The sequence below is a fragment of the Narcine bancroftii genome, chromosome 6 (genome assembly GCF_036971445.1).
Source record: "Narcine bancroftii isolate sNarBan1 chromosome 6, sNarBan1.hap1, whole genome shotgun sequence".
Taxonomy (NCBI): domain Eukaryota; kingdom Metazoa; phylum Chordata; class Chondrichthyes; order Torpediniformes; family Narcinidae; genus Narcine; species Narcine bancroftii.
The window spans coordinates 235,524,348-235,538,038 of NC_091474.1; the positions used below are offsets into that span (position 1 = coordinate 235,524,348).

Here is a 13,691-nt window from a genome sequence, read left to right on the forward strand (position 1 = left end):
AAATATATATTTTTAAAAAGAACGGGAAGTGTTCGCTCTGCTGATGTTGCGGTTCAACCTTTCAGATGGCAAAAATGGGCATGTAATTGCTTCTTGTTGACCAGGGGTTGGTTACTGATTTAATTTATATTCTGGATTAGGTTGAAAATAATTATAAATAGATCTCTCTCATTCAGAGGTTAAGGTAATCTAGCCCTTCAATTACCCAGTGTTATAATCTATCTGAATTTGGCAGATGTGGGTCAGTAGGAGGTGTGTTCTTAGCAATGTGCAAGGTGAATATTGGTCTTGGAGTGTATAATGAACATTTGCTTTAATTAATGTTGGTGTGATGGACCCAGAGGACCCCAAAATCCAGCAGCAATAGAAATTAATCAAGATAAATGGTTACTTAAACAAAAGTTATTTTAATTTTCTTTAAACATAAAAACAGGATCAAACTTTAACTTATTACTATTAACTTAACCCCCTCCTAATTCTAAGCGCACGTGCAGGTAATGTGTGTACAAGTTCAGAAAAGTTCTTTGATTCACAGTCCAATCTCACTTCTCACTCCTTCAAGTTCACTGGTATTGGGCAATTCATATAATGTGCACATAATTTAACATTTATGAATCTTCATCAAGCTTTGGTGCTTGAAGGTAAACGGTTACCACTCAAGAAGGTTCTTGTCGTTTTTCGGAGAGAGATTTGTTGCTCGCTGGACACACACAAACTGATTCCTTCTGATCATGTCATTAACAACGTGTTGCACAGATCAGGAAGAATAATGTGTTTCCAACTGCTGGTCCACATTAATCCTTATGAAAGATATTCCCTTTGTTCCACCTATCATAGCTCAGCTACTAAAAATTTTCTTTCTTTTCCAGTTTTGGCAAAGGTTCTCTGATCCAAGCCCATGAATTATTTGTTCTGCTGTATCTAATAATTTAGACATGCACAGAGACAGTGCCTTCCATATCATTTGGGACAAATACACTTTTTTTTCCCCGTTATTTGCCCCTGGGCTCCACAGTTTTCATTTTGTAATCAAACAATTCACATGTAATTAAAGTCCACATTCCAGATTTTATTTGATTATTTGTATACTTTTTGGTTTGACCATGTAGAAATTACAGCACGCTTTATATATGTCCCCTCATTTCAAGGCACCAAAATGTTTGGGACATTTGGCTTCACAGGTGTTTGTGAGTATTCTAAGCTTTTGATCAATTTTGGAGTCTGCAGTTGCCATTTGTCAACATGTTTTACCAATGGAAGTCAAAAAGGCCTTGATAAGGCTGAAAAAGGAATAAAACAGAAAGAAACATCGCCCACATCTTAAGATTACGAAAATCAACAGTTTGGATCATCATTAAGAAGAAAGAGCATCCTGTTGAGCTCAGTCATCGCAAAGGGATGATCTTCCAAGGAAGATCTACACTGCTGATGACAGAAAATCCTCATCATAACGAAGAAAAATCCCCAAACATATGTCCAACAGATCAGAAACTCTCTTCAGGAAACAGGTGTGGGGATATCAATGACTCCTGTCTGTAGAAAAATTCATGAAAAATAGGCTACACTACCCCCTTCCCTCTCTATTCACATCGCCATCCCTCCTCCCCTTGCTTGCTGCTGTGCCCTCCATCCCTTCTCCACCTATTTCTGTACCTTCTGCCTTTGCGACCACACCTCCCCCCCCCACCTTCTTTTTTATTTGGAGACCTGCCTAAATTTTTCCACACCTCGATGAAGGGCCCAAAAGGTCAGTTATGTATCTTCATCTTTGCTATTTAGAAGACACTGTTTGACCTGTTGAGTTTCTCCAGTGCTGTGTTTTTTCTTCAGCCACGGTGTCTGCAGACGTCCGTGTTTTACTCTGACCTCAGCTGCACAACCTGAAACATTAAAAGCATGAAAACATGACACTTTGGATTACTCTTGAACATGTCATTATGACCAACATCTGAGTTTGAAAGGCCGAGTACTATATTAGTCATTAAAAGATCCTGTTGTTGATGAGGGGACTTGAGAAGCAATGTCTGAAAGGCCATTGGTTTATATTTTTTGTGTTTCAAATTATTTTTGTTCCTTTTCAATAGTGTTGCACCACGTTTACCGAAAGATGGAGAAACTATACATGGGAGCAAATTTTTTATTGGATTTGGAGGAAAAGGAGCCAATCAGTGTATCCAGGCAGCACGCCTAGGTGCCAAGTCAGCAATGGTTTGCAAGGTAACACTAAAAATAAAGTTCTAAATTAACAATTCCTATATTTACTACAAAAGCTGGAACTAGGAACTAGTTCAATAATCTCGTCTGGTTCTCTAAAAACCACGGGAATATCAAGGGATGCTGGCCATTGTTAGGCATTCAACCAGTTAACGACATGGTTAGTAATAGAGATATGATTCGGGCAAATTCTCTGATCTGATTATTTCACTGATATTTTCAATAAGTTAGGAACCATTTGGTATAATTAAAAGTGCAAAATTATTGAAATCTTATACATTAAATTTACTTGATTATATCAGTCTTTCAAAGTCAGATCCATCGTATGTGACGTATATGCACCTTTTTCACTAGATATCTAAATCCAGTATGTTTCCCCATATCTGAAATTTGGTTAACCAAAAACTTGAATTATCCAAATTTGTTTTCGGTGGCGACATGATGTAGAAAATAGGAGAGAAAAAAATTTCACCCGACGTACTTATGTTAGCGCCAGTTTGGTAGCAACAGAGCTCAGAACCAGCCGGGGAAGACAGACATTGAATGACTGGATGCCGGCTCAAAGAAGCAGACTGGAATCTCAAGCCATCAGTAAGCGTCTGGAGGAAGTTGGGGGATCAGGCAGTGCATGAGGAGATTGTCCTTGTTTCAGGTAACTCCCTCCCCTCTTTTTTTTAAATTTCTTATTTACCATCCACTGTACCTGGTTCTCTGTTGTCCCAGGATCAAGGAGAGCAGCCTCCTGGGCAGGAGTAGGGGCTTCGAGTTCCCAGGCCAATCAGCAATGGAGGTGGGGGGTGTCGGGGATCAGCAACGGTGGGGGGGGGGGGTGTCGGGGATCAGTGTTACAAGCCCAGAGGACCCCAAAATCCAGCAGCAATAGATATTCACCAAATATTGACTTAAACAAAAGTTTTTTTTTAAATTATCACTTTTGACTTAACTAACTTAACTTAACCTTCTAATTCTAAGCACGTGTATGTAATGTGTTTGTAAGTTCAGAAAAGTTCTTTGATTCACAGTCCAATCTCACTTCTCATTCTTCCAAGTTCACTGGTTGAAGGCAATTCTTATACTGTTCACAAAATTTAACATTTATGAAGGACCAGGCTTTGGTGCTTGAAAAGTAAATGGTTACCGCTCAGGAAGGTTCTTGTCAGTTTTCAGAGAGAGATTTGTTGTACATTTACTTCCATTAGCCACTTCAGCATCTTGCTGAAGAACCTGCCCCTTCAGGGTTCTCCAGATGATAACCTCTTTCTTTCAGGTCACCACAGAGTTCCTTTTTGTTTCACTTATTTCAAGTGAAACATTAAAAATCCAGTCCTCTCCTCTTGCATGAACCACAAGGGCTTTGACCAGGCTGAACTAAGCACTTACAACCTGTCTTCCAAATGGGGTTTTCCACAAGCTTGCCAGCTTGTCCTGATCCAGTCCCAGCTGCTATTACTGACTGTAACACTATAGAAGTGATCCTGTCTCTCTCTCTCTCTTTCTTTCTCTAACTCTCTGCTTGCAAAACCACGACCCTTTTAGCAAGTTCCCCTCGAGACAGAATGCGGCTCCAACGATCTCTTTCATCTGTTGACTTTTTATAAACAACAATCCATTAGTGAAGTCTCTTGGGCACTCTCCAAAGCTTTTGCAAAAGCTCTGAGGCCCTGACATATCTCGCATTAACAGAGCTCCAGTATTTTAAATAAGATTTGTTTTAAAGTGTTTGTATGTGACCTATACTAACAAACCCTTTCCCAATTTATCTCAGAAAAACATATCTATAGACTCTCTCACATCAGCCACAGCTGATCTTCTGTTTTCTTCTGTTAACTGATACAAATATTCTGCTGATGCTACTGGGGTGCTTAAAGCCATTATTCAGTTATCCAAAAAATCCAGTTTACCGAAAATTGTCCTGTCCCAAGCTTTTTGGATATGGGGAAGTGTACTGTATTGTTCTTAGAATCATTAAATTATGCAAAATCCAAAGACATTTGTATCTTCCCTTGAAATTGTTTTCCAGTTTAGTCCCATATGTCAGCTTTCTTTCCGTAACATAACAATTACAGCACGGAAACAGGCCATTAGGCCCTTCTAGTCCGCACCGAACCAAACACCCCTTTCTAGTCCCACCTCCCTGCACAATGCCCATAACCCTCCATCTTCTTCTCATCCCACAAAACTCATTGAATTTCAAATCATAAAATAAATATTCAATTGCCTTTTGAAAGTTTCCATGGAGTTTGTTGCCATTGTATTTTCAAGAAGTGGGTTCCAATCAACAACACCCTTCAGTAAAAAAAAATCCTGCTTTTTTTTCCCAAATATTTTAAATCTGTGGTTAGTGGGAACTATGATGTATTCATGCAATATACTTATTAAACCAGTTGTAGCGGCAGCTCCTCTGCTCCTGCAATAACACACACAACCAGACAGGTTGAGCTCAGTGAGGAGACTAATTTATTGCAGGCTGCTGGGCTGCACTTATACTCCCAGTCCGGACCTGGCTGAGAACCGTGCTGGAGGGTGCTGACGTCACCCGGGCATCATGTGGTCCCCCAGTGCGGGCTTCTGAGCCCCGTGCTGGGAGGAAGGGAACACCCCTGACGGCGCCATTTTGGCCGGCTGCCCCACCCCGTGGCTTACAAGCAGGGCCGGTTTGCCTGCATAGTTGTGAGCCGCCACAGGGTTACACATGTCCAAGTTGTTCTGCACATCTTTGTGTCTTTCTATGCATTACTCAGATTTAAAATAAGGAAGATGTTATTTAAGCACATAAATTATAAATTGGCAACATGGTTATTTGGTTTAAACAAAACAACCAAGGTTTTGTGCCAGTGGAAGAACATGGGATAATCAATGAGCAAATTCAAAGTTATTACAAAGAATCTCGCATTTGAGATTTTGTGCAAAATTGTAATGCCAGTTAAAAATACCACAATGTATTTATTAACCGGCAGAAGAAAGGGCTTCTAGTATCAGTGTGAAAATCTACAATCAAGGGAGTGAATCAGATAAAAAAGCATGGAAAGAAAGCACAGAAAAGCAATGAGCATAGTTTTGAAGTCAGTGTAAATGATGGAGACCTGGAGTTGCACTGCTCTTGCATGAGTTACAGATGTGGAAATGCAAAAAAAGGACGGCTAATTAGCCTGTGCATAAACACAGTAGCATATTGCTCATTCATTGACAGGTACATCTTAGTAAATTAATTAAAGAACCACTAATGAAGAGTGAACTTGAAAATGTATTCAGGAATAGACTTTAGACCAATTGCTTTGATTAGTGCTTTGCTATGATCAGTCAAAAGAGCTATTATTAATTGTAAGTGATTGTGCTATTTGATCAGCATTGCTTGGCAAAGATTTCCTCAGAAAATTGCAGCAAGACAGGAAAAAGAAAGAAAGAGTGAGGAATTGTTTAAATGTACTGAGATACAGTGAAAATCTGCTTTACGTCCTATCTAATCAAGTCAGCCAATACATACAGGTAGTGCAAGAATAAAAGCAAAATTACAGTGGATAGTAGTACACGGTTCCCCGCTTCTGAAAAGCTTGAGCAGGACAATTTTTGGTTATTGGATTTTTTTCGGTTTTCGGAATAAAACCGAAAAAACCCCAAAACAGTACAGTAGCATCTGCCGCCACCAGTCCCCAACACTTCCCCACCTCCGCCGCCAGTCCCCAACACTTCCCCACCTTCGCCGCCAGTCCCCGACACTTCCCCACTGCCACCGCCGGTCACTGATACCTCCACACTGCAGCCACCAGTCACCAACACCTCCCCACTGAGGTCCCCGATCTTGCCCAGGAGACCAAGGTCCCTGCTCCTGCCTAGGAAGCCGCTCTCCTTGATGACACTGGGATAGCAGAGAACCAAGTACAGTGGAGGGTAAAAATGGAATAGAAAGAGAGAAGAAAAGGAGTAAATGAGGACAATTGGCATTCTAATTTCTTTTGCTTTCTTCCCATGCACTGCCTGATCCACTGACTTTCTCCAGTCGCTCACTGATGGCTCGAGATTTCAGCCTGCTTCTCTGAGCGGACATCCAGCCGTTCAGCGTCCGACTTCCCAGCTGGTTCTGAGTTCTGTTGTTACCAAACTGGCGCTAACAGAGAATCAGAGCCCCACATGGGCAAGTCGGGTGATATAATTTTTTCAACTTGTGATGTCATGTTGGCACCAAAAAAATATTCAGTTAATAGAACTTTTTGGTTAATAGAATTTCAGATATGGGGAAATGTATTGTACAATAAAGCAAAAGTGCAGGGTGCAGTCTCACATAAGACCAACGTGCAGGGTGTAATGTGAAAGAGAAAGATACTGTAAAAACAATGCAAGGCATCATATTTTACCAATGAATTGTCCATTGATCATGGTAGTATATGGATTAGTGGATCATTCAATGAGGCCATTTGAGAAAAGCTCAGAAATAAGAAGCATACAATCATTTTGGGGTTGTAATGTAGGCCTCCATTAGTCAATGGGAATTGGAGGAGAAAAAGTGTTAGGAGATTCCAGATAGCTGTAGGAATAAAAGGGTGGTGTAGTGGGTAATTTTTAACTTCCATAATATTTGCTAAGAGGTTGGATGAGAAGAATTTAAGTGTCCAGGAAAGGTATCTCAAGCAATATGTAGATGGCGCATGGTTGGCATGGCAGTTAGTGCAACGCCTTAACAGTGTCAGCGATTTGGACCAGGATTCGAATCCTGCGCTGTCTGTAAAGAGTTCATATGTTCTCCCCATGTCTGTGTGGGTTTTCCCCGGGGTATCTGGTTTCCTCCCACCGTTCAAAAACTTACCAGGGTGTAGGTCAATTGGGTGTAATTGGGCGGCACGGTGAAATGACCTGTGGCTGTGCTGTATTTCTAATTTTTTAATTAAAAGAGGAAAATAAGCTAAACAAGTGGCTGAAGTCTTGGTGGATCAACAAACTTTTAAAAATAATTATGAAACAAGATAGGGCTAGACCTCCAGTTAAAGTTGGAGCAAGACTAATTTTGATGGCATTAGACAACAGCTAGTGTTAGCAGTTGAAAGAACATCTGGTAAATGGAAGGCGTTTAAACGTGAGGTTGGATGAGTTCATAGCCAATATGTTACTGTCAGAGTGAAGTGCAATGCTGGCAAGGTCAGGTCAGGGAACCCTGATTAATGAGGAACATAGAAGCGCTGCTCAGGTAAAGAAGAGGCACATGTCAGGTATGGATAGCTGGGATTAAGGAGGTGTATAAGGGATGGACGAGTACACAGAAAAGGGAAATCAGGAGGGAAGAAAATTTAAAGGAGGAGCTTAAAAGATTCTAGAAGAGCAAAATAGTATCGAATCAAAGAATAAGACTCCTTCAGGATAAGGAAGGCCATCTCCACCAAATCCACAGGAGATGGGTGAGGTCTTAAGTGGACCAGAGGATAATTCTCCATGCCGTAAATTCCCTGACTATAGTATTTGCGCAATATAAAGTTGCAAAGCATTTGAATGTAGAGAATCTCGGTATCCTCTTGCCTGATTTGAAGGTTCTAGTTTGTAGATATTGAAGATATTTGGGAAAGCTAACAGTAATTTACAAATTATTGTGAGAGAAAATTATATCTAGCAGCTGGGAGGTTATGATACAGACATGAAGAGCACTGCTGAGACCATATGGGGAGTACTGTGCACAGTATTGACTTCCCACATTTAAGGAAGGATGTTAATGCATCGAAGTAATTTGAAGGAAGCTTACTGGACTAATATGTACAGCAAAGTGATTGCGACATGAGGAAAAGTACGGAAGACTAGGCTTGTATATGCTGAAGTTTAGAAGAGCAAGAAAGGTTTTGATTCAAATTCAAAATCCTGTGGGCTCTTTCTAGGTTGGATGTGGATACTTCCTGCTGTGAACCAATCCAGAACTAGGGAATAATATTCAACAATAAATGTTTACCATTAAAGAGAGGAGTCAAAGTTGTTTCTTAGAGGACAGTGAGTTTTTGAAATTTGCTTCTTCAAAGAAGGGTGGAAGTGGTTTTAAAGCAGAGGGAAATAAATGATTTGTAAGCAATGGAGGTTGAAGAGTTACTGAGGGCAGACAGGAATTTGGAGTTGAGGTGACCATCAAATCAGCTATAATCTTATTAAATAGCAGTAGCAGTTGGAGACTGGCATGGCCTGCTGCTTATTGATATGTTCATGGGTATGGTAAGTAATCATCAATGAGACACACAAGGCTACAACAAAATTCTTTTGAAGTGGTTGTTTATAATTATATTGAACAAGTTTTTTTCAAAAGATTTGCTTCTTAAAAAAAATGAGGATTATGATAGACAATTTCAGGCTGAACACAATTTCAGATTTGCTGTATCACGTAGGAAATTGAGAGAAACATTGAATTAAGTTTTATTGAATTTAGCATGTTTAATCGCCTAATGACGCTGACCTGTTGTGTTAATTCAACTGACCTAAAAATGTTGTGAGCCCTGGGTTTGTCTTGATTGATCCTGAATTCCTCTGAATCTGGACGACTTCATTGAACTTATTTCCCTAGCTATGTCGCTTGCTTTATTAGCAAATATATTTAGTTCTAAAGTGCTTCTCTCCATGTACTCTACAAGCTATTTCGTCCACATAGATTCACAAGCTGCTTCTAATAATCTCTCTCTCTATCATTAATTCACTATTATTTTCAGTCTATCTAGCTTTTTTGTGTTGGATTTTACAGTACAACTCCGATTACTCAAATGGTCAAGACCGGGCCCATTTTGGATAAACGTTTTTTTTTTCATTTTTTAAAAAACAGTCCAGTAGCAACAGCAAATCACTTGTAACAGTGTTTAAACAACAACAAACATCAAGGTAAGGATTTTAAAGCATTAAAATAATGTTTAATTCTCACCAAAAAAAAATGCTGGCCGCCGTCGATCAACGACGCAACCCCTCCTAGTCCTTGTTCCAGTCCAAGAGCTTGAGGTCCGCTGCTTCCGCCGCTGGGAGCCGAGGATCCCTCTTCTGCTGGGAGCCCAAAGTGCGCTGCTGCTGGCACTGGGGGCCTGAAGTCCGTTGTTGCCGGCGCTGGGAGCCCAAGGTCCACTGCTCCTGGTGCCAGGAGCCTGAGGTCCTCAGTCAGTTTGGCTCTGAAAATATTTTGGATAAATGTGGATTTCAGATATCCTCATTTATCTGAATTTTTAAAAAAAATTATATTTTGGTTAACTGAGGATTTTGGAGAATCCGATTTTGGATGATCAGAGTTGTACCGTATTTCATTTGAGGGATTTATTCTGTAATTTTGGAGCCCACATAGCAACTTTTTTATTGGTTTCATGCTAACGGTATTAATGTTCAATGGATTTGATGGATATTTTAGATTTTGGTCAAATGCCAGGTGAACAATGAGATTATCACTGACAATCACTTGTGCCAAATTATTTTGGAAACCAATTTAATTTAATATTCTACTAACTAGTTTTGAGTTATATTAATCTTACGATGAGCAATATTTGGTTAGATGTGATAAGATGTGCCAGGTTGAAGAAACTACTGCATATTTTTTTTTCTTTATTTACAAAATAGGTTGGGAAAGATTCATTTGGAGAAAATTATATCCAAAACTTCAAAAATAATGGCGTGTCTACAGGTATTGCCAAAACATTCTTTCCATGATTGGTGATTGGGAAGGATGATTCTACATCTGTCATTGAATTATCGTAAGCTTGTAGATTTCAATGTTTAATTGTTGGGTTTTTCAGCACTCATATTTCCTGAACATTAACCTAATTTTGCCATACTTTTGTATGGTGGAAGCTTTTGTTTAAATCAAGTCTTCATGCATTCCAGTTACATGTTGTGAATTATCATGTTTTCCTTTGCAGAGTATGTGGGCCAAACAAGTGAAGCGTCAACAGGAGTTGCTTCCATTGCAGTGAATGATGATGGTACTGTACAAATTTGACTTCTTCAGGCTTCATTTTAAATGGACAAGAACTATTTCACCAAGGACAGTTTGTATTTATTTAAAAACAGTGTCTTAAAAACGTTCCTTTGTGCAAGATGGCTTTGCAGAGATTGCTTGCCAAGTTTTTGCAAGAATACATTACCGATATTAAAAGAGAGAGGAATTATTAAATGGCCTCCTCCTTTGCAAGGATTTATTAGCAGTGCAACAAAGTTAAGGAAGATTACTTTCATTTTCAGTCATTGGCGATGATGTCAAATGAAAATAGCAATATCAAAATAATAATTTAGAGTATCTCCAATCATAAAATCTGAGAGAAGATTATCAAAATAATGTAGTCAGCGATCAGCATAATTTGATCCTTAATATCAGGGGCGAGGTTCAGGAATGGGAAACAAAGCACCACAGAAGAGTTTAATGCTTGGAATTTTGTGTGAGTACAGAGCAAAAAATGGGTCAGGAGACTGGGTCAAGAGTGTAGGAATGGAGGACATTTTGAAGGTTGGAACACTGGAATTGATAAAATGTTAGTTCTCGGAGTTTAGAACAATTAGATAACTTATGTATCAGGAAAAGCAGTCATAGTTCAAAGCAAAGTTAGCAATCTATTCAAAGGCAGTGATGGCACCAGAAATGGATATATTAGGGTAACAATTCACTCTATTAGCAATGATTAGACAAAATAGCCACGGTAACTATTTGAAATGTTCCACAGAACATGTTCTCATGTTTTATGTTCCCCTTGAGCAGTTGATGGAATTTCTTTTTTTTAAACTTAAGAAACCATTGTTTGGATGAATTGCAGAACTGTGGTTGAATTCAGCTAAGAGACACACCATTGAGAGATTTGTGGGGCTTGAACCAATGTATCCTATTTGTGTGGGGGAAGCAGGAAAGCAGGATTGGTTGGTAGTGTTAACAAGAAAGTTTGCAGTGCAGAAGAAACTCAGCAGTCATGCAACCTTCTGTAGGAAGCAAAGATACGTTTCAGGCCTCGGCCCTCCATCAAGATATGAACAAAAATCAGGAAGGCATATGAATAAATTGGTGGTGAGAGGGGCAGGGGGCAGGAGCACAGGCCCACAAGCAAGAGGTCATTGGGTGGGAGGGCAGAAGATAAAATTGCTGGGAAGTGATGGTGGGAATGCATAGTTCTCTGAATGAAGAAGGAAGGAGACAGAGGGATAGGAAGAGAGAGAGAGAGAGAGGCAGGGGAGAGGCCTACCGGAAGCCAGAGAAGTTGATGTTAATGGCATCTGGTTGGAGAATATTAGGTGATGTGCCTCCAATTTGTAGTGGCGTTGGTGTGGCGCAGCATGAGTTCATGGACTGATCTGTCAGAGTGGGGTGCAGAATTGACATGGCCACTGGGAGATCCCCACTATTGGTAGAATATGACGAGGCTGGCAAGGAAGGCAAATGGATCGGGTGGTCATAGTACTCTTGAATTTCATGCAGAACTGATAGCTATGGTATGAGTAGCAGTGGTTTGATGAGTGCCTGCAGTGACACAAGGAAGGGCAAGGTTGAATGAGACCACAGCAGCTCACTGTTAGTAATTTTTTTAAATGGGCAGTTGGGAAAGAAGGCTACAGAGACTAGGCACACACTACAATCAGGGTTTCAGATGCAACTGTGTGCCATCAATTGTCAAGTTGGACTGAGACACCTTGTTTCGCAACACTTCACAGAAGAGGATATGGGGGGAAAAAAAAATCTTTGCTTTCCATTTCCTCAGTGGTTTTCTGCAATTTCCTTTAAAATTTGTAACCCGTTATAACCAACGAGGAACAGAAATGTGAATGTTGCAGGAAAATTAATAGTGAAAATCTCTCAGGTGGCAGTAATGGAAAAACTCAAAAGGTGCAGTATATTACAGGTAGCCTGATACATTTTGTGAGATGAGCCAGACAAAGGAAATGATGAATCAACATGAATTTAACAAAAACCATGTTTGGAGGAAGTAGGAAGAATTTTGCTGCTAAAGATTAACATCAATATCTCTGAGATCTTGGCTGGTGAACTCAAGCGTCAATATCTCTTTCAAGGTCATTCTTAATGTTATTGTTAATCACTTATGTACCACAGTGATTAAGGTTGTCATAATTTTGTTATGACTTAAATAAGGCTGACTGAAAGCTAAATTTCTTACTACACATATTAACTAATAATCCACCGATCTACATCTTGCTATTTTTTCCCAAAAATCATGCTCCATTTGTAATGAAATCTGAAAGCACCTTGTGAAGAATGGGTACATGATTGCATATCTTTGCCGCTGAACCGAAAATACAAGAGACAGTTATATGCACGGAGAACAGTCGAGTTGTGAATCCTTTCAGTTTTTGATTAGATTTCAGGAGATAGGTCCCTACTTGAGACATCTTGCCCGTTTTCTTGCACCATGAAGTTTCCTCTAACTTAACCCCTGTGTTGCAATGTTACAGGGCAGAATGCAATTGTAATAGTGGCTGGGGCCAATCTGATCTTAAACTCTGAAGATTTGGAACAAGCTTCTAACGCAATCAGCTGTGCAAAGGTGGTTGTCTGTCAGCTGGAAATTCAAACTGCCATCTCACTAAAGGCCCTGAAAATAGCACACAAGGCTGGAGGTGGGTACAGTTTTATTTAAAAACTTGAGCAACATCCTATTTGATGGGCCAAATTTTATGGGGTAATAATGAGCACTTGTTGCAACGTCTAGTTAATTACTATATCCCAAGCAAAAACTACAAGCTCTTGAACTGTATTTTAATTTTGATTTTCTATCATACATATCACATTTTTAGGTAACCTTGCTGTACTATGCCATAAAAGAGAAATGCACTCATTTGCCATGTCTCCATCAGGAGCAATCTGCTGGTCACTCCAAAGTTGCACAAAGACTTTATTTGTTAACTTGGCCTGCATTTCTTTGTTTGTGAAAGCAAACATGGTTTTTATGACATGCCATCCTGATGCAGTGATGGGTCTTTAAAATTGCTTCAGCCGTGTTTATCCTTGACTAATTTTCAGCCTCTACACTACCACCTTTGCCATTCATTTTAGATTGATTGAAGTGTGTGCATACAAACATGAAAATGAGAAAAAATTATGTATTTTTTTTAACCAATTTTTCCTTTTGATAGTGTATTCTATATTTTTGTGAATGGTTGAGATTTTGAATCATCTGGACACACAGAGGAAACTGCAGCTGCTGGAATTTGGAGTGGAAAATAATCTGCTGGTAGAACTCAGCAGATCACGCAGAATCATTGGGAGAAAAGGAATGGTCAGCATTTTGGGCCTGAACCCTTCTTCAAGATGCTGCTCAGACCTGTTGACTTCCTGTAGCAGATTGTTTATTGAAACATATGGGTGTGCAAACACCTCACCTACATGTAATGTGATGAAATAGTTACTCCGCCATTCTTTCAATAAAGGCTGATATGCCATTTGAATAGAATTGAATGTCATCTAGACAGAGGGACAGTGTAAAGCTTTGTTTTGTGTGCTATAAAGGCAGCTCCAAAAGGTTGTCAGGCTCTGCTGCCATTTTGTATCC

The 13,691-nt window shown here is 39.7% G+C and overlaps 1 protein-coding gene across 1 annotated transcript in view; it reads left to right on the plus strand.

The window, feature by feature from the left end:
- Nucleotides 1–13,691, plus strand: part of rbks (ribokinase) — a 179,687-nt gene that overhangs the window by 76,896 nt on the left and 89,100 nt on the right. The window contains exons 2-5 of the mRNA XM_069887726.1: nt 2,085–2,217; nt 9,766–9,829; nt 10,065–10,127; nt 12,595–12,759. Coding sequence (XP_069743827.1) covers nt 2,085–2,217; nt 9,766–9,829; nt 10,065–10,127; nt 12,595–12,759 — 425 coding nt within the window. The remainder of the gene's footprint in view (nt 1–2,084; nt 2,218–9,765; nt 9,830–10,064; nt 10,128–12,594; nt 12,760–13,691) is intronic.